General features: G+C 44.1%; 1 protein-coding gene across 1 annotated transcript; it reads right to left on the bottom strand.

Moving 5' to 3' along the window:
- Nucleotides 1-254: 254 nt before the first annotated feature.
- On the bottom strand, nucleotides 255-26058 carry IRF2 (interferon regulatory factor 2). The gene is made up of 9 exons (XM_026033583.1): nucleotides 26037-26058; nucleotides 24934-25041; nucleotides 19265-19364; nucleotides 18475-18651; nucleotides 16016-16062; nucleotides 12418-12529; nucleotides 8262-8426; nucleotides 3402-3448; nucleotides 255-1586 (listed from the first exon to the last, which is right to left on the bottom strand). The coding sequence occupies exons 2-9, from the start codon at nucleotides 25018-25020 to the stop codon at nucleotides 1275-1277; spliced, it is 1047 nt and encodes a 348-aa protein (XP_025889368.1). The 5' UTR covers nucleotides 25021-25041; nucleotides 26037-26058; the 3' UTR covers nucleotides 255-1274.
- Nucleotides 26059-27488: the final 1430 nt, after the last annotated feature.

The raw sequence follows: 27488 nt of genomic DNA, 5'->3' as shown, positions 1-27488 counted from the left end.
AGGTTTCCCAACTCCCAGTCTGCTGCACTTGAGGCCAAACTTGTCTATGTCGCCTGTAAGCTCTAGTTCCCCTTTCCACCTCTGCCGAGCTGCCTCGAGCAGAGTACTTCCCATTTTGTTAGATGGCTACTGTAGAAATCATAAAGAAGGGTCATGCTAATTGTTCACTCTGAGAGGTCACATTCACCTATCAAACCAGCTGGGGCTTCTGGAAGATTAAAGAAGAGAGACAAACAAGAGGATTATTAAAAATTTAACTATATACCATATTTATTATCAATCCACAGGATAATCTGATTGCTACATGAGCTCATAAAAGCTATTTCACCTTTACAAAATTAAAAAAAAAATGTGCCACAAGGATGTAATAACTGCTGATAACCAAGGACTGAATCTTAAAATTATAAATTTGCTGTAGAAAAGATTAAAAAAAATTATATTCACTTTAGAATTTTACTTTGAATAAAATATTCCCCTGTATAAAAAATAAAAAAGCTTGCTCTGGTTAGAATTAGAGTATTTTTCTTCTTCTTTTTTAAATCTGGGAATTTGCATAATATCTCTGTAATAGTTTTTTTTTTCTTCCTATTGTACCACGCGGCATTCAAGCATAGCAGATTAGAAACAAACATGAGAAAAGCAGTCTTAAAATGTATGCAATCCACATGGGAAGTTCTGCCTTCTTTTCCTTTCCTCTATTCTTTAAAGACACTTTAGCAAGAATAGCCTTGGAAAAGAACACAGGTGGGGAGGGACCTTCAATGTGCCATTAATTAGAGCAAGGTAATAAAAGGCTTTTCGTAAGTGCTTTCTTAATAAGGTGCAGAAGCAGACTGCAACGTTGCTAGTACTGCACTATGTACAATATTCACAATAGATTTTTTTTTATTTAAAAATATTCCAGCTAGTTCACATTTTCTCTTCCATTCTGAGGCTTTCAGTTCCATCAGAGCCTTGACAGCAAGAAGCGCAGCAGCACCACTTCCCTTGTGGTCAGTTGGTCCTCTCATGAAGCACTGGAACCTGCAAGTGGGCCAAAGTCCTTGTTTTGTTTCCTACGTTGTAACCTTGGAAGCCCATCGGGGTTTGGGTGTACGTACTGACGGCTGGAGTCCTGAGTTAAAACACTCCGGCACCGGAGTCGGACACAGCAATGTTCTGTATTGCCAAGGCTTCACCTTAGATTTGTGTAATGTGCGTCAAGGGATGAACCTCTCCTAGAGAAACATAAAATACAAAACCAAACAAAGCTAAAAAAACACACGGCCAAAGGCTTAGCAGCTCTTGACTCTCGACTGGGTGATGTCTGACGTCTTCTTGATGACACTGGCCCGTGTCTCGCGGTCCGGTCGGCTGCTGCTGGTGGAGGCTGTGGACACAACTTGTGACAGGGGGAGGTCTGGGAAAGGGGGCCAGGAGCTGTTGTAAGGCAGTGGGCAGCTTTCTTCTTTGATGGTGACCTGGAGGTCAGGCTTGTTGGCCACAAAAGTAGCCATGCTGGGAAGCATATGAGAAGTGTTCCTCATTCCCAGATTGCTCAGATACTGTTTGCCTTCAATGTTTTTCTTCTGCCAATGAAGTCGTCCCTACAGAAGGGGGGAGAAAAAGAAGGAAGAAATATTATGGGAGTGAACGTGGCTTGGCAAAGTGCTCCAAGGAACCAGCTGAAGAAAGGAACATCCACACATTGCACAGTGGTTTCCCTGTCACTGCAGCTGAGCCTTGAGCTGCTGGCTTTGTCCGTCTGCTCTCAGCCACCTCTCCCTTTCTAAGTCCCGTGTCTCACCTTTGTTGGCTCTCCAGCATTCAAGAGACCCTGCCTGCTCTCCTGATGGAAAAGGAAGGCCTTATTCTCAGGATGCTGAGRACTGAAACGGACACAGACGTCTAAAAGCACAGAGCTTCCAATGGAAAAGTTTCCTCCATTACCAGAGAGAACAGCATCCTGCCAAAGGACAGCCCACGGAGACTTCACACACCTCAAGCAGCACCACCTAAAACTGGCAGCATCAAGTCCACCAGCTGCAAGTGAGACTGCTGGGAAAGCCAGTCCCCTGACAGGACATCCACTGTGACGGGGTAGGTCTGCCAGGCAAAGAGCATCTGCTGCCTTCTCCAGCACACTTGCCACAACAGCACATGCTGCCCAAGCCGGGTCCTCACTGCACGTGTGAGGCCAGGGGACTCACGGCCTCAGTCACAAGCGAGCAACAAGATTCCCAGTCCCCCTCTCCTCCTGGCTGTACAAACCCTCCCAGGGGGCCTCACTGAGCTCAATTTGCCCATGGAAGCAAGAAAAACTTACATCCTATGCAGTCCTCTGGGAATAAAGGCTGTTATTAAAACTGCACCAGGAAGAAAAGCTGTTAAAACTGCTCTGGTAGCAGGCTGCAGATGCTGAGTGCCAACCTACCCTCTCTAGACCTAGCTTGGTGTCCCCTGCAGTGATGTGACAGCCACTGAAAAGGCCTTTGCTGACAGYGTGCACGCTGGCTGCACCCTAACCAAGACATGGTTAGGGATAAACCCCGAGGGTTACACAGTGACCCAACCGTGCAACGTGCAGGTCTCCAAGGAGAACCATCCAGAAGGGTTTCTGAGTGACATGGGGGGCGAGGGATTTGCAGCAGGCCCTTTGCAAAAAGGCATTTGTAGCACAGGGAGCCCGAGAGCTTGAGTCCAGTCTGCAGGGAGCTTCCCCCAGCCCCTACATATCCATGCAGACTGACAGCTCTAGTCATCTGGTGGATGACTGAAAATAAAAGGTGGCTGCCACTTTTGCAAAGGCACAGCTTCAAAAACCATCCATTGGGTGARTAAGTACTTTCTCCATGGATTCCTTTCAGTCAGCAGTACCCAACTGACGTTTCAGGAAAGCTTTTTGCCTCACATACCTCAGTATCCGACTTGAGTATCACACGTGGAGCCATTTGCTCCCATTATGCAAGTGCACGTGCCACTTTAGGAAGCAAAAGGAGTGTGCTTGCAACAAAGGCACAACACTCACTGCCCAACACGGTCAATATACAAAGGCTCAGCATATGCACACTTACATGCACATGACAGAGCCCACTGGCTTGCTCCCTGTTAACAAACTAGCTGACACTGATGTTCTGGTTCTCCAGAATATGTTTCCTCGCGTGAATTCTATGATTCTGTAATTAATCTGCTTGTATTTTTCACAGATCAGGAGGAAGTCACATGGACATCCACTCCACTAGAAAAAAATCATTCAAACATTTGTTTTCCTTGAACCTTCCTAGTTTGATTTTCTCCCTCAGCTATTACTGAAATGAACGCTGCACTGGTGGCCACGTTTGCAAATGTGAAGTGTAAAGGGTAACTCGGGACCTAATTTCTGAGAATTTGCCCAAAGTGCTAGCAGTCCAGAACACACTTACCTCTGTGTTTTCTTCATCGCTTGGAACGCTGTCAGTCGTTTCACTTTCTGTCAAACAAAACACAAGCAAAAATGAAACTCATGTTATTCCATCTACAGTAGCAAAAAAAATCCATCTAAAGAGGCGTGATCCACTTCGAACAAGTGCAATCAAGTCAAGGCAAATAATCAGAAAACACCAGGAAAGCACGGACCCTCTGTCACAGTAATCTGGGGGCTGGGCAACACAGCTTCACTGAACATTTAGGGAAATTCATCTGRTTACCAGAGCCAACATGGATATGGAAAAGACAGCAGTGGAGGTGGTGGGAGAAGTGGATTATAGCTTATATTTCTGTGCTGAAGGGAGATCTCTGTCCCAGACAGAGTCCAACAAGCAGGGAATGTCCCCTCTGCCTTATCCTCTCTCGGCAGCTTGAGGCCCGGCTATAAGTAAAGTCCTTTCCAAGTCCATATTTTTATCTCCCTGCAAAATAAGCAGCAACTCCACCCCAGAGGAGATAAATGTGTTTTTGTTTCATGAACTGTTATCTCAGCTGGCTGCCTCAAGGGCTTGTTGTCACGTCTTGCATTTTATTACTGTTATACCTTGCTCTCGTTTCGGTTTCCGCCACCCTTGCCCGGTCTCCCAGCATATTTCTCAACGCTCCACCCCACTCCAACACATASAGGAGCTGTTAACTCCTGAGTGCCACAGCTCTGGGCACACTGCTCACCGGTGCCAGAGGACAACCACACACGCACGCTCCTCCTTTCCATAACGTAGGGCCTATCCCCTCCTGAGCACTTGCTGCCCCAGCAGCCTCTCAATAGCACTTCCCAACCCAAGCTCCTGCCCACTGTGCCTCATTCCCACCCTCACAGACAGGTTGGCAGGGACCTCTGGAGACCACCTAGTCCAACCCCTCTGCTCAAGCGGGGTTGCCTAGAGCATGTGGCACGAGATTGTGTCCAAGAGGGTTTTGAAGGTCTCCAGAGAAGAAGACTCCACATCTCTGGGCAGCCTGTCCCAGTGCTCTGTCCCTCTCACAGCAAAACATTTTGATCGTATATTCAGACGAAATTTCCTGTGTTTCAGGTTGTGCCTGTTGCCTCTTTTTCTGGCACTGGGCACCACTGAGAAGACTTCAGCTCTGTTTTCTTGGGCCTTCTTTGCTGCRAGGGCACGTTGCTGGCTCACGGTCACCTTGTCCATCATTGCAACTACTGAAGAGCTGTGTTTCCAAACCCAGCACCTCCACTATTCAGGGTCTCAATTATAGCATGCAGTAAGCAGAGGAGCTGCCTGAAACATTAAATCTAACTGTGAAGCCCCGTAAAGTCACACTCTGAGTGCACTGGACTAGATAAAGAGAGATGTGACAAGGTGATAAAGTTGGCTAAAGGAGACAAACTATGGGGAGGGAGGGAAAAGGCAGAAAGTAATCAGTATGAAAGGAGAAATGGCCCTGGAGATAGAATCAATAGCAGGAATTCACAGAGAGACAAGAAGCAGATACTTCTGGACATGAAGAAACATGTGGCAACAGAAAAGGCTGATGCAGATGAAAAGGAATCCAATTATACATAACAAAATGCTGAGCAAGAGACACCACTACAGTTAGCAGAGACAGGGAAGCTGGCCACTCCGGCATGGAAAGTTAGTGAGGCCGTTTGAAACACTGTCAAACACCAGGTGAAGCTGATCAGAAAAGGAAGAAAAATATCATAGACTTAAGTGGGGAAAAAAAAGAAGATTTCATAGACTTCACTGGAAGTACAAGGAAACTCATATGGGCCACTCATATCATTTGCCTGAGCTGCTTCAGAAAGGAACAAGAGATGTTTTTGAAATAAAACAGATTTATGTAGGACAGCTGAGCTGATACACCTCAGGTTACTTTCTTTTTGTTTCAGAAAAGCTGAACTAACTGTTCCTGCACAGCTGTTATGGCCCWACTCTTTCCTCCCATTTAGAAACAGCACCTAAGAGAGTAGGCAATTCCACCCAGCAAGGTAACACCAGAAACAGTCCCAAGTGTGTTACAAATTTCAGGTTTATATTAAACTGTGCAGACCCCCATCCTCAACTCCTGCCCTGAAAGTCAAATGCTTGCTCTAAAAAAAAGGAAGCTCAAAGACCAATTTATGGGGAAAGGGACCTTTGGAAGTCTCTAGTACAACCTCCTGCTAAAAACAGGGACAGCTGTGAGATCAGGCCAAGTTGCTCAGGGTCTTATCTGGGCAGGGTTTTGCAAGAATGGAAAGAGTACAAACTCTCTGGGCAACTTGTTTCACTGTCTGACTGTCCTCATGGCGAAAAAGCATTTCTTCCATCCTGTCGAATCTTCTCTTGTTTCTATTCACRTCTCTTTTCTACTCATCCTCTCACTGTGCACCACCATGAAGAGCCTGATTATCTTCCTGACAGCCTTGTAGGTCTGGGCAGGCTGTTGTTGGACCCTCTTGAAGCCCTCTGTCCTCCACACTGAACAGGTCCCAAATCCCTGAGCCTCTTCTCRCATGGCGAGTGTCCAGACCCACCATCGTGGTGGCCCCTTCCAGAATGTGCTTCAGTTTGTTGAKATCTGTCTTGCATCGAGGGGCCCAGAACTGGCTACAGTATTCCAGATGTGGTCTAACAAGAGTTGAACAGAGGGCAATAGTAACTTCTCTCCATCTACTGGTTGCACTCCTGTTAATTCAGCCCCAGAGGCTGTCGGCCTTTGCTGCCAGGGTGCATTTCTGGCTCACATTCAGCTTCCCGCCCACCAGGACCTCCAAGAACTTYTTCTGCAGAGCTGACAGCCCCAGCCTGAATCAGTGCATGGGGCTCTCCCTTCCCAGGCACAAGCCTTTGTATCTGTCCTTGCTGAACTTCATAATGTTCCTGCTGACTCATTCCTGCAGCCTCCCCAGGTCCCTCTGGACAGCAGCCCTGGCCTTGAGCTTATCAGCTGGTGCCTCCAATTTAATGTCAACTGCAAATTTCGTAAGTGCGCTCTCCCTCACTTCTCTGGTCATTAACAAAGATGTTAACCAGGACATATCCCAGGATAAATCCTTTGCGGTACTCCACTTCTAACTGACCTTCAGCTAGAGTCCCCGGGATCCTCAAGAACTGTCTTGAAATGCATTCAAAGGCATATCAGCAGCATAAAGTCATGTCTGTTCCATCCCAGCGATGGGTTAGCAGCTCCTGACATTAAGTTATGTCAGCTGAAGCCAGCAAAATAGTAAGATAACATCAAGGGAAAACAAAAATACTTCAGTCACAGTCATGTTGCATTTCCCTATGTAGGTTTGCTTTGCTGGCTGCAGTGGAGGAAGGGCAGGACTTGTGCATATCAGGGTGTTTCTCCTGTCACCAGGTCACCCCACTATATTGTTACAGCCTAAGCAACAACTACCCTGACTCCTTGACCTTGGTATTGACTTTTATTTGCCTTCCAAGTATTCAGATCTAATTCAGATCTAAGCTGAGCTTAACACACTATTACTGCCTTCACACACACAGAAAAAGTGTTCCAGGAAGCATTTGGTAAAAGAACAAACGTTTCCAAAGCCCCATCTCCCACTGCTAATAAGTTAAAGCATCTCTCACCCCCTACCCCACCCTGCCTTGCTCTGGAAACCCTTCTAGCAGCTCTGGCCGTTACAGACTAAACACATTGGGAAGCAGGATGATATATCAACACGTGTCAGACCAACACTGGAGGCAATACAAAAGAACATCACACTACTCATCCTGGCCTAAAGATAAAAATTCTTATATATGTACTTTATAAAAATGTGCCTGGAAGTAATTTGAGCCTAATGATTCAAGAGCAAAACCATGTGTAAAACAATAAATCTCTCAAGGAACAAATTAATATTCAAGTTGGTCTAAAAAGATGACACTTCTGTTTCTATTCCAGTCTCCTGAAGGTTGTAAGTCAGCAACATGCTAAAAAATGAAGGTGAAGTTGGATCTGATATTTTTTCTACTTTCAAATGTGGGCTTCCCTTGCTTCCTAGGGAAATAAGGTTTCTATGATTTCAGGGGCTCTATGTATTTTGCCCATATGTTCAATTGTGTCTGTTCTCCCCTAACAGCTTCCGAAAATTTTCAGATTTGGAAGTGGGACAAATAAGTGCCAAAAACTCTTAACTCTTACCAATTCTATGAAAATAAGGGAGCAGATAAAGAAGACAACCCATTAGTACTCTGACTTGTTACGGCTTGTTCTCTCACGTCTTCTTAGAAATCAGAGAATCCAGATGGGAGACAGAAGTTAGAAGCCAGACTTCCTCAGCTCTGCAGTTCACAGGAGCGCTTGTTATCAGTCCCTACGCGGCTGTTCTCGTCTGCCGACTGTTTGCACAACACAGATGCTGTGTGCCAGGCCCCTCAGCTCCATATTTGCCCTATGGATCACTAATGCAGCCCCTAGCACTCTGCAACCACGGTGCTAGGCACCAAGGGGACACACAGCAGAGATCTTTCATCTTTAGTAACTTGGGGTGCAAGCGGGACAAAATATTATTTGCAGGATATCATTAGTACCATCTAAAATGCCCCTCTAAAAAAAAAATGAAAAGACCTCTCTGTAATATATCTAAAAAAGGTTTCCTTTCCATTAGGCAAAGACTAAAAACTACAGCATGTTTCCATCTTCAGATCATGTAAAAATAAAGTTGAATAGAAAAAGATTATGACTTTTCAAGTTTCATTAAAAATAAGAATGTTCACAGAACAGACATTTCTGAATTTCTGCCAGTACTCTGGAAAAAAACCCTTTTCCCCAGTGGAGACCCCTGCTTCCTAGCCTGCCATTCCCTATCAGGCTGTWTCTTCCAAAAATTTTCCCCAAAGTCTGTAAGTTACAATAAGGATGCTTACCTGCATAGGACGAGACAGGGGAGATCTGTAGGGGGTAGAGCTGGCTCATGCTGAGGGGTTGTTCATCACTTTCTGTTGTCACCTCTACCACCTGGCAAACATCAGGGGGGTTGGTAACTATCATCTGCTCCTCGCTGCTGCCATCAAAGTGCGGCTGTCCTACAACTGGGGATTAGAAACAAAAATGCATTATTTATAATATTTTGTATCATTATAATATCCTGTAGAACCTCTGATTACTTATCCTTGAGGACTGGTTGCTGCTTGAATAACACGGAGCCTTTAAATGCACTTCTAAAGGAAACCTATGTGATTTATTTAGTTTCCAACACCTTCAAAAACATTTCTTTCCACTTCTGACCACGAGAAGTGCCTAACTCTCCACTGGCTCTTCTAGCAAATGTGTCCTTTGCCACAACACACCAGCTGCCCAGATGCTTTCACAGGAATGCTCACAGCCACGCTCTTTCACTCAGAAATGAAGACTGACCAGGACATAAAGAGCTTGGCAAGCCAAGCTCCAGCCTGCCCAGAACACCACTTGCTGGGACCAGTGAGCTTTTGAACTATGTGACTGCAAATTCCCCCTCYAAATCCTAGAGAGTGTCATCCGTACCCACCTGGACGTGACCCTGTGCCACGTGCTCTAGGTGTCCCTGCTTGAGCAGGCTGGTTGGACTAGAAGATCCCCAGAGGTCCCTGCCAACCTCACCCATTCTCTGAGCCCGTGAAGTTGCCCACATCCCGTGGTCTCCGAGCGCTCTGAGGTGAACTAGGCACCGTAAGGCCAAATGGGCCAGAGCTGGCATGCAAACAAACGGCCACATAATACATCCCGGAACGCTGGTTTATGCATGACAGGGGTCTGCCAAGAGTTTTCCTCCAATCAGACGCTTGTTGTCACAAATCCTTGCAGTGCCAGTGACAGCAGGCAGAAAAATATGGTCATACCCACAGTCTGCAATGCCCATGGCCTGTCACTGAAAGCTACAGCCTGGTTAGGTATTAACAGAGGATTTTCCTATGCTGCCAGGCACCTGATGGTTAAGACCAAATTAATGTTATTTATTTCAGTGAAGTGAAGGCAGCATAGGTGCTTTGCACATGTTCCAAAACACTTCCCAGGCATTAATTGCGCTGCCCAACACCTTCCTGAAGCAGTGAATACCCCGAGGTACGAGCATGTTAATGGACAAGGCAAAACTACGCTGAAAGCCAGAACCTCAGATCTCCTCAGAGATCTCTCTGCTTAAAGCAGCTGTGAGAGTCTGTGCTGCAGAGCTCCATTTTTTAACTCCAGCCATAGGAACACGACAACTGCACTAATGCCGAACRCCACCAGCTGAACAGGACGAGCGCACGGGCACGGTGCCACCTCGCAGGATGACTAACCGGAACACACGGCTTCCCAAGGGAAAAGGAAGAGCTGCAGATATTCTTTCCCTGGAACATAAAGCGCCAAGAGAAGCAGCCTTCATACTGGCAAATTCCTACCAGTTTCAACAAGAGTTGGAAAGGTTTTGTGCTACAGAAACAGGTTCAGGTGCATTTGCATGTTGTGGACTGTTGTTAGTCTTAAAAAATACTATGCAATGATGAATGCCATTGCAGACTTTAATTTTTGCACAGGCTCTACTCTGCTAGATTTTCTGGCACATCCACTTGGTAGCAGACAACTGTTCATCCCACTTGGTGATCTGATTTTGGACATGGCCAATATTGGATGTTTCAAAGGAGAGGATAATTAATCCACCAAACTATACAGCACTGAGCCATTAGAAACTCAGACAGAATATTCTTTCTGTACCAATGATATAGAAAAACGCAGGCAGTGAAACACAGAAAATCTTCTATTATATGACCTACTTCTGATTATTACTAAAAAGATTTAAAGAAAAATAAAAGATATGATCTTTCCCTGAACAAGCTAAGATAAGTATATATGAATACACATGCATATGTACACAAACCATTCCTCCTGCCTTGTTATTTTTAAACTAGGCTAGAACAAAACTTTTTGAAAAGGAAGACCAACATGTTTGTCTCCCAGGAAAAAGCTGCATGGCATTTTGTTTTTGTGAACTGTCAGGTAACGACTGGAAACCCCTCCAAACCTGGATGTGTATTWCCACCAAAATGTGCAATTCCACAAAAGAAAATTACACAGACACTCCACAATCTTTTTTTCTTTTCTTTCCTTTTTTTTTTTTTTCCCCCCCAAGAAGCCCTATCACAACAACTACTACCATTTTGCCCTAGACATTTCACCTCCACCATAACCAATTCTTTCCTGGTTTTGAAACATTCTGCTTTTTACTGAGCGGGGAGGAAACGCCGCCTCCCACCCTGCTGCACGAGCAGGTCATCTTCTCACCTTTCTCCTCAGTGCCTGCAAAATTCCTACCACCCCTAGAGACAATTTCAGTGCAGCAAAAGATACTGCTCACCTGGACCAAATGCAACAGCTTTTCCTTAAACTGTACTATGTCCAAAAGCATTGCAGGTGCTGCTTCTGTTCTTCCTCCCTCCACCTGACTTTCCTCATTTCTGCAGAAATTCTTCATCTATTAGCGCTAAATAAAGTTCTCTCTCTTCAGTTTGGATAAGCACTGCACTTCATAAGCCATTAATTACACAACAGAGGATCACAGTTRCAAACCCAATTCTGTCATTCTGCTCCTAAAAGTGGATTTGGAGCCTATCGAAAGGACAAATGGAGAAGTTAGCCAGACTTTTCTCCAAAAAGTCTGAGTCTGTAGGGTACAAATTCAGCTCTGCTCCTCTGAACATGCTGCTTGGTTTTCACATTACAGCTTTGACTATTTTCATATGTTGCTATTGCTGTTATGAGACCTGTGCTGTAAATTACTGAGATCTTCTAATGTGTAACATGTAATTTATGTCATCATAAAATTAAACCAGGATTTCAGGATATGCTGCACTGCAGAAAACTTGTCTGCTGTGTGCAGCAAAATGACTCTCAACTGACATTAGTGGCTTTGCATAACACTGGATACATTCTAAAGATGGTTTTAATTGATCCCCGTTTGACTTTAAGGCAGTAGAACATAGCATCAGGGAAGGCAGCTTCCTTCTTCCCTTCGTTTGTGTATTAGCCTTGGGCTATTTCAGACTTATTTATGAGTCAGGAAATATACTTCACTATTCCTTCAAGTTACAAAACTCTCCATAATAGCGGGAGCAAAACCCACAACCTAGTATTCTTAGAAAAGCAAGGGATGGTTAAATAAATTACCATTAAGAGAAGAAAAGTACTCATAAACATCTCAACCATAAAAATACTTGAAGAAAAGGACTTTATACAAAGCCCTGCGATCTAAGAAATGGACAGTGAAAATAGTCACTGCACATAATATCTGCAAGCACAAGATTAATATACTTTTTAAGTGCCTTCTCTAGATGCAGAAAAGTGGAAATCTAGAGAAAGTGGTATATGGGTCACATGGAGCTCTCATTGCCATGAAAACCTTAGCCCAAAAAAAAAAAAAAAAAGAAAAAAAAGAAAGAAAAAAAAAGGCTGTCAAAAAACAGCCCTATTATTCTACCAAGAACCAACTATTCACACTCTTGAGATGACAGCTAATTCCTAGTGTGTTCCTAGTTTCTAAATACAGTCTTCAGTGATCTCTGCTGTTAGCTCTCTGATGTTAAGAACCAGCTGCTACTGAGGTACCAGTAAAAAGAAGAGAGTTCCTGCATTCCATATGTATGTTTAAAGTCACACACAAATGGCACCCTATGCACAGCCCTTCTTGGAGCAACGGGAAAGTGTGATCCAGCTGCAATGCACCTCCCACGTGGCCCGGGCACAATCTGCTCCCAGCTCAGCGAGCCAGGGCCAGCAAGGCCACCGGAATGAAAAGGCTGCCAAGGCCTCGGCCCTCGGGAGAAGCCCCGTGGTGGGTTCATCAGCTCTGCGAGGCCGTGGGGCCGTGTCCTGCAACCAGCAYCTCGCACAGGCTGGGCTAGCACGGAAAGCGTGGGCATGATCACAACTGTGTTGCTCCCCGACGTGCTAAACGCTGCTGGAAAGATCAGCACAGCCAAAGGGCTATTCTGGTACCACCTAGTTCAGAAAAGTGTACTTTCAGTCACCTGTATGCTTAGCCCATATGAAAAGCACAGGAGTACTTACCTACAATGTTCACTGTACTGTCAACTTCATTTTTTATACTGGAGGACAGGAAATAGTCAGAAGTGACATCATTGAGCCCATTAATCCCAAAAGATGATTCAACTGGCTCTTGCTAGAAGGAAAACAGTAGAGTTGGGTCAGGTCTGATTTATTTTAGGAGCCTGGACTCAATTCATCTCTTTGTTCTGGGATGAAAATAAATCAAATCACTTCTGCCTGACACGTACTCACTGCTCCCTGCTAAACACAGTGTGGTGATGAACATTTCTCTGAGATGAAGCCAGAGTTTTATTCCACTTCCAAATCTCCCCCTTTCAAACCAAAGTTATTTTTAATTTTCAGATTTAGAGTGAGCCTTCAGAGAGCAAGAAATTAGCGCACTATTTATGACAAGAGATTAACATTGGAACAACAAGGAAGAAACAGTGCTTTAAAACAGTGTTCTATTTAATATTCATCCTCTTTCCCTTCCAAACATGCTGCATCTCTCAGCACTCCATGAAAGGAAGTCTTAGCTTCTGTGTACTAATTACTAAATTCTAGCCTTAATTTTTCTCTGCAGCAAGTCTGAAAGCAAACCAGAGTGTTTACATTAAATACAGCCTTTTAGATCACATCATGAACATTACCATAGGGCATCAGTGTTGGGAAAACACCACCTGTTCTACACACACTGAGCTGCCCACAAGATGCATGCCTATAAATCTGCTACATTCAGACAAGGATCTGAGAAACAGAAATTCAGAATAGACTGTAAAAGTTCTAATTCCATATTTTCAGGATGTCTTAAAAAGCTGCTGCCACTTTTAAAGGATTAACTACAAAACCAGCCTCCCCTTTGCCTGGCTCCCTGACAAGGGCTATTGGGTACAAAGTATGAAGYCTTCTGCTGTGACTCTGCGCCAGTAACGCCAAGATTGAGAGCTAAGTCCTGCCTTGCTGTTGAGCTAGAGATACCTGCAGAGAGGGCCAGAGCTGCTGGTGGGACCTGACAGTGTCGTGCCCATTTCTACTGCCCTAAGACACTTGGGCAAAGGTGAGCGGCCATCCTCGTGGTGTCAGGCCTTCACTGCACTAACCCTATAAACTTATCTCATGGGAACAAAGGCCGTGGGGACAGGGTGACAGTTCTTCTCTGGATGCCACATGCTGCACATGCAGCCAGTTCAGGACCTGTCCGCCTGACACCAGCCCCACTGGCCTCTGCAGCCACTGAGCAAGGCCAAAGGCACAGAGGGCATCCGAGGCCCTTGCAAACCAGGAGAGGCTGCAGAGGAGCAGCAGGCAGGACTCTGACAAGCTGCACGGGTTGCGTCAATCCGTGAGCTAAAGAACTGGAGTATCCAGCACAAACCTGGAAAAGATAAAATTAGCTCCTATTGATCCCTCAAGGACCCCAGGCTTAAGAGGCAGATTAGGACAGTACCCAGGGGCCCTGAGCCACCAGCGTTGTGCAATGCTCCTAAATCCCCCTTGCCAACAGGGCAGCCCCCACGGGAATGCTGCAGGCAGGGAAACTTGCTCAGCTTTACTAAGGCTTGGTTAGAAGACTATTTTGGTAGCCCCTTGAGAGCTGCAGAAACAAAAACACAGCTTGGGACTCACGTGATGGTGCCAGACCCACACAGGGACTTGGACGTTGCCAGAGTCAGTATTAAATCACCTAATTTTGCCTAACCTTTGTCCAAATGCCTAATGGAATTTAACACCCACAGAATTTAACAGGTAGATCATGGAAGAGCTTCCCACTTATCTCCACTGAGCAGAGCTTTTCAAGGTAAGGGCAAGGCTTTCAGTAAAAAATAGACACTCAGACTGCAGCAATCTGTATCATTGAGCAAAGAAATTTTAAGGACGTTTCAGTGATCAAAAATGGGTATTTGCATTAACTCAGCCCCCACCTTTCCTCATTATTATTGTTTTCAATAATCAGTACCATATATAATAGCAGCTGAGCACTGAACAAGCATCTATTTTAAAATATGCATATTTGGAAGTCAGCTCATRTATAAATTTGTTAAAATAATGGAGAACAGTCAGGACTATTACTGGGTCCCAGCTCAAAACCTACAAGAGCTAATTGGCCATAACATAATACAGGTGTGTGGGGGTGTGTGTGGGCATGTGTGTACATATATATGGATAACAAATGTGTGTATTTATATATGTATGTATTTGTATTAGAAGCACATTCAGGTGTGCTGACTGGTGCCGTAACACTTGTGTGCAGTTCAGGACAACTGAGCTGCAGGAAGGTGCTCCCAAAAGCCAAGGGTATCTCCCTACAGACACCTATTCCCAGGCATAAGGCCAAGAATAAAAGTCTCCAGGCAGCAGTGGAATTATGTCAGTGATAAGTATTTTAGATCAGTCTTGATGAAGAGGACAAGATTGTTCAAGCACCTCTAAGGCTTTTCAGGTATTTATACTTTGATGAAAAGAAAGATTATGAAGGAGGGGGGAATGGCAACGAGCACTGCCAGCTGTGACAGGCATCATCTGCTGCCCTGCTCTGACAAACAAGAGTGCTCCCTCTGAACACAGCTATGATCACAGTCACACTACAAATAAAACAAAGGTGACAACAAAATCAAGATACCATGGTTAAAAAATGGTTCCTTAAAGTCAATTTAAGTTACAGACAAATCAAGAAATATTCTAGTATGCAATTATACAAGTCACCATTGTCAGAAGAGTTTCTTCCTTCCAAACCCAGTTTTAATAAAGGATTTTTTTCAAAAATAGCCTTAGCATTTACCTGGCCTAGACCACACAGTGCTGCCTGCATGGGCTGCGGCACTCAGACGTGAGAACCACAGTCCTTGACAAGCAAACAGCAGAGGATCGAGTTTCTTTGCTATTGCACACACTGCTACAGGCTGGGGGGTTCAGTCATTGAATCCCAAATTTCGGCAAAAGACCCATGAACACAAACTTTATCTGAAAGCCTGAAGTCTGAAAGCCTAACTATTTCTGAAAAGGCTGAAGCAGGCCCAAGTCCGGCCAGGATTTAGTAGGGACCGTCTCAAAGMGGTGCTGCTGCACTAGGCAGTGCCATGGCTCGTAGCCAAAGGCAAGTTTGGGCCCATGCTCTGAAAACGTGGCTACCTCACATCCTGACCCATGAGATTTACAGTYGAGTTTTCTGACTTCAAAAACATGAGCAGAACCTGCAGTTCTGGCAGAACTTCYATTTTGCCTAAATGGAAACAAATTTCCAGCACACTACAAACACAAATTAATGGCTCCAAAAGGTAGTCCCATTGTTCAGGAGCATTCCTGCCATAATTGCTTTCTTTCTACTTACAGAAACAAATGGCAAACATATTGCCAAGGCTGCCAGTTTTCCAGTCTCCAAGGCACTGCAACACAAGGGCTGTGTCAGCTCATGACGTCAGTCACGGCTGCAACGGGCTTCACGTTTTTTYGTTTTTGTTTTGTTTATTTTTAATGAAATGTCCAATGTAAMTGAAGCTACCGAAAGAAACCACAAGCATGGGAGATTTGCAAGTATCCACACAATCCAACATAAAATACTGTTGGGTCTATTAAAAAAAATTGCAACAGGTTCTCACATAATTAAACAGTTATTTCTTACCTTAATTTGTTTGAATTTGTCATCCTTCTCAGGCTTTGTTTTTTTGCCTGCAACAACAAAAAGAAGATTTCTTTAGTCCTCTGTACAATGAGATATCCTCCCTCCTCCACATTTTCTATATGTGCTAAGAAATAGCATAATGTGCCTCAAAGGACAGCACCTCACAGAAACAGCATCCTGCTTAATTTTAAACCTACTTCACAGCCTGTGCAGTCGAAGACTCATCTTGAACATTGTGGCTGTTTCATTTTAGTAGGGCTACAAAAAAAGCCGCACTGATAGGACCAATAGAATTTCAGTCAGAAAATATGAAGAAATTGGAACTCAAGAGCCACAAACTGAGAGAGGAAGCCTGAAAAGAAGGAGGAAGGGGGAAAAAAATAATTTAATGAAAAAAACCAATATATATGTTTTATCACATTTCAAAGACACTGTAGCTACAGGAAAAGGGAGATTGTTCTGGGATCTAATGTGCAAAAAGAGATCACTATCAGCAGTCACTATCTGATCAGACTGATCACAATTGCTACCAACAAGTATTTTTGTGACTAGTTGCAACCTGAGGCGAAGGGGGAGCACATACGAGTCAGACAAGTCTGCAAGTCATGCAAAGTGGTTTGTGATGAACCTTGATGAATTGGAGAATGCAGAACGGAAAGGAAAATAAAGAAAGTAAAGAAAAACCCGCTCCAGGTGGCCCTCACACCCCTCGTGCTCCTCGGCAGGCCCTGGCACTGCTGTGACCAGGGCAGGCCCTGCAGTGGGTCACTGCAGCTCCCACCGCTGGGGCGGCTGAGCCCCACACATTCGACGTGTGTTGAATGCAGTGGGACCTGCTGCAGAACCCGCTCCCACGACGGCTCCAAAGTCTCAGCTTTCATTCTCAACTTTTCTATCTCTTACAGCTATAGGAGGAACTGACCACAGTGGAATATGATTTAGGGAAATATGCCTGAATGTACCTAATACCCCATAGTCCAGAGACCAGAAACAGTTTCAAAGCAAACTTTTTCAATCTTTCTTCAGACTGGTATTTATTTTCGAGACTAGTTCTGCCTCATAAATGCTAGGGTTTCCTATCTTCCTCTCCAAAATTAAGAGGTTCCTTTTAGATCTGAGCTAAGAATAAAAAAAAGCAAAAAGAAAAAAGAAAATTGTGCTATTTTGCTCTTGGTGACCTATATCAGATTTTATAGCCACACTGTGCATTTGGACTGCAAGTTACATTTTCATCCAAAATCCATTCATCCACTGTGGTCCAAAGAACTAAGTCAATGTTTCTGTCTCACAAGCAACCAACTATTTATGAGACTGACCTGGTAGTTGGCCCTCTCCTTGCATGTGGGAGACTTAATACCTAAGCTGGAGATTTAAACACAAGTCTTCCCTGCTTTACTAGGATTGTTCTGTGTGGGCAAACAGGATAATCTTTTTCACTAGTTTAGGTACTTAACTCTGAAAATGGTTTAAAGGAGATAAATCCCCATGATGTCAAACTTGGGTACAGAAAACCAAGATGCTGAAATTGCACTCCCAGCTCCACATGGCAGCTTCAGCCCCATGCCCTTCCACAGCATCAGCTCTTCACATTTGCTGTTCAGCTACATCAGTAACTACCAGAGCTTTGCTTAAATGTTCACTGCTCTCACTTGGTTCAAAGCCACATGAGTTTATTTCTACCCCTGTTTGGGAAGACAGAGCAGTACGCCTGCCTCCAGACTCCAAATGAGCTCTAAGTGCTAAATACACCGAGTTCTGACATCCCCCTAGTCTGCGCCCCTGATTTAAGGGGTGCTGTAAATGAGCTCCAGTTCTTCCCCAAGGGTTGGGGAATAGACAGATACAACTCTGTGCTACCCATCTGCATTATGATACCTAATGGGGACTGTGCTTTTGGAAATGCTACCACAGATAAACATAAATGAGCTCTTCTCCATGGTATTCTCAGCTTCCTGTAGCTGTGCTGTAATTCAGCAATCACATTAACACCTCCTTCAGAAAAAAATTTATCAGCATTCAGATTAACGGTGGTTGCCACGYTGTAAATCTTCAGCTGTCTACACTGTATCACTCTCTGTCTCGTATTAAATCGTGGCCATTTTCCAGCACTTACCTGCAGCCCCAGATTTTAAATAAGCTAAATACCTGGGACTGAAATCTAAACACAATACCACTGGCTTCAACAAAACTAAGGCAATTTACATGAGATCACCGATTTTGAGGGACCGCATCCTGCCCATCCTCTCTCAAAGCATCTTGTTCTTAGTAGGACACGGCCCATTTTTCATAACGAAGTTCAGAACTTCTCAGAAACATCTGAACAAAAGCCCCTGATAATTACAGCTGCTGAAGGAAGACCAGCACAATTTGCAAACCCCAGTATCCTCAGTAGGTTTCACTGACAGAGTCATAACAATCTACCCAACACGGTTTGGATGTTCACAAACTCTCTTGTCTACCTTTTTTGGACGGTCTCTCGGACAGTGGCAGCATCCGGTACACCCTGAAGGCATTGTTTCCTTTCTTTATACTCTTGTCCTTCACTTCTTCTATGTCAGGCAAGGAGTTCATAGCACAGCGGAAATTTGCCTTCCATGTTTTTGGATCAGGCTTGTCTACTCCTGACTGGTATTTTCCTAAGCAAGGAAAGAAAGTTAGGTACATATGGTGTATAACGGAAAACCTAAGGCAAATTAACCACAACAAGAGYTAACTTCAGGATGTCAGCCCTTCAGTTCTCAAGACAGGCATTCAATCAATAGTTTGAGTTTCAGGAAAAAATGAATGCTGCAATCTCATTCTCATGCACATTTTTAGAACACGATTAACAGCTTCTGCACAAGAAAGACGTAGGGCACTGCAGATCAGATGCAGCTCTACAACAGCATGGAAAAGCTTGCACAGCATCTACCTTTATTATGTCTGGCTCAAATCCACAGAAACACATAAAGAGCCTAAGGGTCCAAATCTGCAAAGCGCTGAGCATGCTCCACTCTCAGCAATTTTGACCCCAATCTTGTTAACGTTTAAATCAATTAAGTGTTACTGTGTTCCTCAATGCAAATGAGTTACGGCCCCTCAGTGACGCTGGAAAGCAGGGACCTTGAAAGAAGCATTTAACCTCCCACAGATTTGGCAACTCAAATTCATTCTTTGTTACTAAAAGCAAGGATATGAAAGAAAGAAAAAGTATCTTCAAAAAGAAAAAAATAAAWTGAATTTTGTCCTGAAAACAGAAAGTTCTGATACCTGTGTGAATTGCCCAGTTTCTAAATAAAGGAGCATCTTTTTCAACGTCCCACCCATGTCTTGCAGCATGCATCCAGGGAATCTGAAAAATCTTCTTCTCCTAGAAGGGAAAACAAACAGGAAATGCCAACACTGATCGACTTGAGGGATTTTCTGATGACTTTAAGTCACTTATTCAGAAACACACTTCCCGCATCTGCAAGTGTTTTGCTTCCTTTTAACAGTGCTGCTGCCACTGAACTCAGCAGGAAAATATCCACTGGCATCTGTGAAGGCAGAACACAACTTCAGGCATATGAAACACTCGGATGCCCCTTCGTGGCCTACGTGGCTGGCAGCTTTCCGAGCTGACACATGAACAAAACATGCAGTGCTTCACATTTCTAAAACGTTCAAATGAAGGCTGGTTTTGGCAGCACAGATATTTTTATGATTAGAAACATCAAATATGAAAATAAACAACTCTAGGAACACAGCTAATTCAAGGGATTTAGAATTTAGCCAGTAACCTACTAGCAGAGTGAAGGAAAAGGATCTCTAAAATTACTATTAAAGATGATGGTTCTGTGATGCAAGCCCAGCTCAGGAAGCTCAGCAGTTTCCTGAGCTCAAACAGCACAGGATGGGGAAGAATACTATTATTCCTGACATATGTCTTACACTTTTCTCATAAGCATTTAGTACAGGCCATCATCTAAAAGATGGGCTATTGAACTAGATGGATCCTGAGTCAGATGTTTTTTATGTCATACCACACAGGAACTAAATCCTATATAGTGGCCCGGACACACTATGTTAATTTTTGCAAAGTCATGTAAAACAAATTTGTTTTGCAGCCTTGTTTTTTAGCTCCTTCTTGGGAAAGGGAAACATCTGACTTCAAATGCAGGCAACTTGCACTGTAAATATCACCACAGTCTGCCTAGGTTCCCTTCACAGCCAGCAAGAGAAAAGCACTTTTAAGGGCACAATTCACCTCTTTCACCTTAACATGTTAACTCAACCACACCCCAAAAATGCCTCTCTCTGTCTCTCTCTCCCCCTCCACTACAAAGGACTCTAATCAGRCAGCTCTCATTTCAGAGTCTGCATTAGATGTCTAAGGTCAGGTGAGATTAATCCTCTGCCCTTTCCCCTTCCTTCAACAACCACTACTCTTCCTTGTCTCTCTGGTTAATATTTCACTAAATACCAAGGTTGGGTTTATTTCCCTTCCCTGCTCTGTGATCTTTTACTTTTTGAGCCTGCATTTTCTGTCATCCTTCAGCTCATTTCTGCAATCTTTTCTGTCAATAACATTCACTTGCAAATAATGCAATTCTAAACTTCTCACTCCCCTTTCTCTTTAATTTGGTGAGAGCACAGATTTAACACGTTCCCCCCTATTCCCTCTCCAGCTCTCAATTCTTTCTCTAACTCTATTACCTTCACTTATGTTCCTTTTGCCTCTTCCTTCCTCCTCCTTTCTATATTTGATCATACTACAGAGATACTCTCCTCTTTCCTCAAATAGAAGATGTCTAAAGGAAGAACTGCTCTGTGTCCCACAGCACCACTATACTCATCGGAGCTAGAACAAGCCTTATTGCATCTTATCTCCTAAAACTATAGAAAGGATGAAATAGAGTTCCATATTTCTATCAAGAAGAACTTCAAGAACTGAACAGATTAGAAAGTCTTCTCATGTTTGGGGATGGGGAGAGAATTGAACACATTGCTACAGAGGCTAAACTGCTGATTTCATGTTCTGTATGATAATTCAAAATGGCAACTATGGCAACTCCCAAACTGAACAAGACTCCCGAATACATCAAGTTTAGCACCCTGTCACTGTCTGCAGGACTCAGTGCTTCAAAGGGAAGTGCAAGGACCTTTTCAGTAGCAGTTTAAATATTTATTTATTACAGAAAGTTCTCCATAACTCCAGATGTGTTGAAGCACAAGGATTTACAGCAATTTATAATATATATTTTTTTAAAAGTAATATATTCTTGTATTATAAATTTAATGTATACCTAATTGTATATACATAAAAACTATAGATTCTGTCATCAGCTACACTAACAGCTACCCTCTCTGAAATCCCACAACGGTGCCAACCACAAGGCCATCAACGCCACAGCCTAAACACTGCTTTTCAATTTCAAAAACCTCTCCTCAGGAAGTGACCTCACATCAACCATTTGCCCCTGTCCTCCTTGGGTCTGTGCTTACTAATAATGCATTTCTAGGAAAAGACTCGTCACCACTTTTCCTTAGACTCGGCTGCATGTGCAGAGCCCCATTTCACTGACGAGGATGGAGGGGGCAGTGATTCTCTCATCCAGGGAATCCACAGAAACACCCACAGAGCTGGAATGACTGAACTCGACACCACGTGCTGCAGGCAGCAGCTCCAGGTCGAGCTGATGTGATGCCTTGTCCTCCTTGCCCTCCAAGCCGAGAGGATGGCCGGTCTCCTCCTTGCCCTGCTGTCAGGAAGCACTTTCTGTCCTTACTACCCCTGTATCTTCGACACATCAGCGAGCCCTTTAACCAASAACCTCCCGCAATGAGAGGAGGCTGCTCCCCCTCTAGCTACGTGGAAGTGTCTCCACGTGCCAGCAGGTTTCCTGAACCGGCTCTGAACCCCCTACAACGTCTTTCCTGATCCCAATTTACAGACAGGCTCTATTTTGCCTCTGCTCTTTTCTGAACTACTCCTCCTGCGTTCTGGCTCTGGCTGTTGATTCGTCTGCTCCCGAGCAAGGCTTTTCTCTGCATTCTCCACACTGCTGGCTACTTTCAAATYCCAAGGCTTAAAGCTTTCTATTAAGTTCTGTGCAGCTGCTCATACTGGAAGCAGTGATCTCCCACTCGTTTTGAGAATACTACAACAGCATTAGACCTGCTCARTCTTGCATTGTCTTGGACAGTGGTTTAGCACTGGACATTAACGCAGGAATCCGTGTTTCTTTCAGGAATCAGGCTCATCTAAAGTCCAAACGCACAGCCCACAGAACTAGTGCAGCAAAACAGGAATTGCTACCAAATTCCAGGGGGGACATCAAAAGGAAAAGGTGTTACATTCTTAGAAGCAAGCAGGAAGAGGAAAACAATATTGACCATTAACACTATTGAACTCTAACACTGCAAAATCCCTCAGGCAGGACAGGCAGCATGAGATCACACACTAGCTGGAAGTCACAGGACAAATTTTAAGTAGGGACCATCTTGATGGTGACAGCCCGGACAGCCATCACAGCAGCAGATTCCCTCTCTGCAGCCCCTGCAGCTACTCTGAAAGTTTCCACTGCAACATCCTTATGCAGATCCATGAGGGACACTAACCTCCCTTCACCCTACTCYTCAACCACTACCTAATTTCCTTCATGGCTCCCAGGTGTTTCTCTCTGGGGAGGTGAACAAATTCCCTTCCTCCCTCAGGTCAGGATAAAATTTTCACCTGGGAGGCACACAAATATCTGATCATTTTTYCTTCCTGCCTTATGCAGGGGAGTCTGTTCTGGAGGGGAAAACATTTAATAGTGCAGTACAGAACAAGCAGAGGAAGGGATTAGATAAATCTGCCCTTACCTGCCTTGTCATTTAACTGTGAGGTTTAATTCCCTCCTCATATAGGAAAATCACCAAGAAAAAAAAAATCCCCCCAAAAGAGAAACTTAGAATGCTGTGAGTCCCATTACTTCCTCATTCTCCCCATGAGAAACTTAGAATAATATTATTTCCTGTAGCACTTATATTTCTTCAAAAGCCGTGCACAGAAATGCCATTCTCCTTCCAATCTGACACACATTCCTCTTCACCACAAACTGATTTACGCCAAGCTCTGATTTAAAAACACAASTCCTGAGATCACCACACTGCTTTCAGAGGCAGTTCTGTGTGTGCACAAAGCTGTGATGCACATGATACTTTCTCACAGATCCCACGCATGGCCTTGCTTATGACTGGGACTTAAATTAAAAAAAAAATAGAAGTATTTCTGGTTTAATAGTTCATTGCTGGAACAAATCTTTGAGGCATTTTTAAAGAGCAGCACTTAGAAGTGAAATTAGCTTGTTGAGCACAATAAAGGCAATTCAGAGGGGCTGTCAAATCTGAGGGTGGGAGTAGAGACTGAGCTTAATTAACCTCAACGCAGGCCATTTGGCCTGGGATCCTCCCCCCTCTGGTAGGCTTTGTTTTCGAAAAAAAAAAATCCAATTTCAAAGTATCGTATTTTTAAAACAAGCATCAGTCAATATAGGGAATATTAACTACAGACAAAACTTTCCAATAAGTTCTTGTGTGTGAAATGTCATGCCAGAAGGACCAGGCAGAAACTGCTGTAACACTATGATCAGCATAGTGGTAAGCATTGCACAACACAACATGCTTTGCAAAATGCCTTTATAACTTGAGCTTGGAGAATGAAGCCCTTGGCACAGGGGCAGCCTGTTGCTGCCACTGCAGCACTCTGCGCTGCACAGCAAAGGCAGCAGGTACCTTTCTGGGGTGGACTGGGAAAGGTTAAGTAATCTGCAAAAATAATGACGATTAATTAAACAGTAAGACTGAAACTACAATACTGTGTCCTAACAGGCACAGAGAAACTATTTCAGAATCAGAAAAACAGAAGTATCAAAATTATCCTGGAAAGGACATTAGAGATRGGCTGTCAACAGGAGAGAACTGACACAGAGCTAGAATCTGTCGGGACCTGAACATGGTATTCAAATTACAAAGACAACAGTTAAAACTAGTCTCTTCCTCCTTTTTAACTGTGACCCCATTATGCAAGAACAAGGACTTACTCAAATTTGCAGGGCAGCTAACTTGGGAGTGGATAAAGCAATATTTATTTACCCAGTCACAGCATGCAAAAGTCACCGATGCAGGAAGTTCCTGAGAAACAAACTGTGCAGCTGAAATTTAAAGGACTCAGGATAATTTTATGGTGACTAAAATTTCTTGGTTGCAAAGCTGAGATAAAGAATATCTGAATGTCATTCTTCAGTTCTGAAAATGATTACCTGAGCATCACAAGTACTAGTGGAGACAAGACACTAGACTAACTAGACTAAACACTCTGTTTTATTACGCCAATTAAAATAATTTAACTAGTGCTGACATTTTGGAGTCCAAGCTTATGTTATCTGTGTGTCTAAAACTTTCAGTAAGAGTTCCAGACAAGAAAGCACTAGATTTGGATCCCGTACAGGAAAAGTTACCCTGTTTTCTCCCAGGTCCACTGCTTTGAGGCATATCAGAGATTTCACATATGACTGAAAGAGCAAATGATCACTTGGACTCAGAAGATAATGAAAAATATACTATTCCACCTCAGAAGAGTATTTGTTCAAATTCTTCTGACACTGCCTGGTGAGTAATTTGTTCCCAACTTAAAAACCTAACGGAGTCTTCAGAACAGCTGTTGTAACAACAAAGAGTTGAAGGAGGAAAAATGTTTTCAAACAAGCCACAAATCTAACAGGCAAATATGGAGAACTTCCAATCTGCAAGGTAAGGCCAGAAGAACAGGTTCAGCAGGAAGCATTCAGCTTTGCCCTTCTTCCCTGCGCTGCCCTTTTGAAAATCACAAACCCTGACTGACTTAGCCCAAACTCAAACTTTGCTATAGAGCACGCACGTCGCAAAACGCTGGCCGGGAGGCACGCGGACCTTACCTTATTTAGCCATTTCAGCCCTGGTATCGTGTTGGAATTGATTTGCTCTTCCAGCCATGGGCGCATCCGCATTCTCTCGACAGGCATCCTTACCTGTGTTGGAAGGAGCTGGACACAACAGGGGACAACGTTACTTGTCTTCTAGGCAGACTCTCAGCCCGAGAGACAGACAGACAAACTTACTGAAGATTTGCAGTCCTGTAATAACCACATACGTGACGCTGACTTTGTGTCAAGAACAAGTGAGATGAAAAAACCCTCTCTGTCACAGAAAATGGTCTTCTGGTACAGCTTCTATCAGTCAACCCTTTTAACTGAAGACTCAAAGTGGCTCTGCTGCTCATGGAGGCAGCCTACTGGAGGCCCAAAGGAAACCAGCTAAGCTCCTAGAGGGACCTCTTTTGGGGCCAAGCACTTGCATATGCACAGGATGGGTGGATTTTTTGCCAAGAAAAAAAAATGTTAAAAATGAGACACCATTGTACCAGCTAAAACACTGTATCTACTAACTACAGGATCTTCAAATGCCTGTTTTTGTCCCATGAATTTGACTAAGATTATGAAAAATATMTTTTATTTATAAAATATCTTTTATTTATAAAATATCTTTTATTTATTTATATTTTAAAATAAATTTTGAAAAAATAAWTWAWWTWAWTTAATATATTTTAGTTTATGAGACCACTTTGGTTCTAGCTGAGCAGAAGTGCCCTCTTCAGCTTTCTCTGATCAACCCAATCACTGTTCCCTTTAGCTGCTATTGCACATTTCAATACTGCCTGGCTAGGAAGTCAGTGCTCYACAGGCATCTCAGCTGCACCAGGACACATTATATTATTCAGTTAAGTCTCAAAACTAACTTTTTTTATGTCTCTCTCTCTCACACACATACACATGACCCTGATGCCATTTCCGTGTTTAGACCTGTAAATTATCGACAGAGAGTCCAAAGTATTGAACCTGACACAGAAAATTTTAAACATATTAACCTATGTCGGGCACCTCTACAAAAGTGCCAGCCACCCCTACGTGCAGATCAAAGCACCACTTTAACCTCCCGTTAAGCAGCCTGCAGAGAATCATTTCCACATTCAAGTACTTGCATTTAGGCTTCTTCTTCTCTCCCCACTACACCAGGTTCGGCTCCTTCCTCTTTCCTTTGTTCTTTACATCTGTGTTCTCTGCATCATTCCGCACTTCTCTGCTCTGCTTTTCTTGTCACCTTTGATCTTAAAAAAAAAAGAAAAACAGTCTAAGCTGCATATTTGAAAGCACACAGCAATGACACAAATGTAAATGGGTTTGTTCTTTTTTCCTATGGGAGCTCAGGCTTCAGACAGACTAACAATTAGGCAGCACTAAGCCCACACCCAGCACAAGAGGAAGAAAAGCGTTCAAAGTTTCCTCTCATTGCTCTGAGGACATGTATTTCCTGAAAATAATAGGGAATTAAAACCTGAGCACAATAATAAGGCTCTTTGATATATTCAGAGAATTTAACAGCCAATTGTGTGATTTCTCAGTAAACACAGTAGCATTTTCCTTATCATTGTGCGGAGCTGGTCACCAGAGTTGCAGCCTCAACCTTTCCCACATTTCCCCCCTCCAATGACCAAGAACTTCCATGACAGYTTAGAAAATGCTTGTGAGTGCTCAGGTCCCTTTCAGACGTGACAAAACCGACCCCACCAAGTGCTGGGTCCCCTTGCAAAGCCCCGGATCCCCGCGGGAGCAGCTGCCCTCCGAGCCACGGCAAAGCGGGCGCCGCTTCTCCCTAGGAATCCTGTGAGCACCAGCTGCCTTTCCTCCGTCACCCGGTGCCGTGGCCCGCCTGCTCGAGGCAGGTCGAAGCTGGAGAATGCAAATGGCAACGTACTAAAAACAAAAGTACATTTCTATTCATCTGTCAAGGAAGAGGCACGAACTAGCAACGGTCACTTTAGATTCATTTCTTCATGTAATTTCTTTAAATATATGTGCAGTTTGGCGCAGTTCCTGGAAACACTATGTATAACCATGAAAATTCAACGTTCGAGAGCTCCTGCTCAGCAGTGGGACACGTCTTGTTTTCTGCTAATGAGCCCCTAAGACACAATTTCAAGCCTACTTGAATGAAGCAATTAGCCAAGAGGGAAGACGGGATCTCCAAGGCAGTGGCGAGAAATCCCGCTCGGGGCAGCGGACCCGGGAAGAAGTCAAAGCTCCTCCGTGCCAAAGCGCTGTGTTTCAGCAGGCAAGAAAGCATCGGGCAGAGGCTGCTCCAGCGCATCCCTGTGGATGCYGATCCCTGCGGATGCTCCGTGCTCAGCCGCAGAGCCTCCTGGGGACAGMTGCTGCTGCTGCCACCTCACGGCACCATCGCCCGCGCCAGGTCACACCACATGCACCACAAGTGACCAGCACAGGACGGATTTGCAAGAGAGCAGCCCTGAAGACCTGCTTATTTGAAAGCAAAACCAAATCCAACTAAAAATAACCCTTGATGATGCAACCGTGGGCCTCCTCTGGAGGAGCATCTTGCTCGGAGGGTGAACACRGCACACCGCTGATGACCA

The sequence above is a fragment of the Nothoprocta perdicaria genome, unplaced genomic scaffold (assembly GCF_003342845.1).
Source record: "Nothoprocta perdicaria isolate Ctin4 unplaced genomic scaffold, notPer1 scaffold_13, whole genome shotgun sequence".
Taxonomy (NCBI): Eukaryota; Metazoa; Chordata; class Aves; order Tinamiformes; family Tinamidae; genus Nothoprocta; species Nothoprocta perdicaria.
This window is presented reverse-complemented; position numbering and strand designations above follow the sequence as displayed.

Bases quoted from the DNA above. Each gene is read 5' to 3' on its own strand.
- IRF2 (XM_026033583.1), bottom strand. From the start codon at position 25,020: ATGCCTGTCGAGAGAATGCGGATGCGCCCATGGCTGGAAGAGCAAATC. The intron at 18,652-19,264 runs GTATCAGAACTT...TTCCTTGCTTAG, and splicing joins AAACTGGGCAATTCACACAG to GAAAATACCAGTCAGGAGTA. The intron at 16,063-18,474 runs GTAGACAAGAGA...TTGTTGTTGCAG, and splicing joins CGAGAGACCGTCCAAAAAAG to GCAAAAAAACAAAGCCTGAG.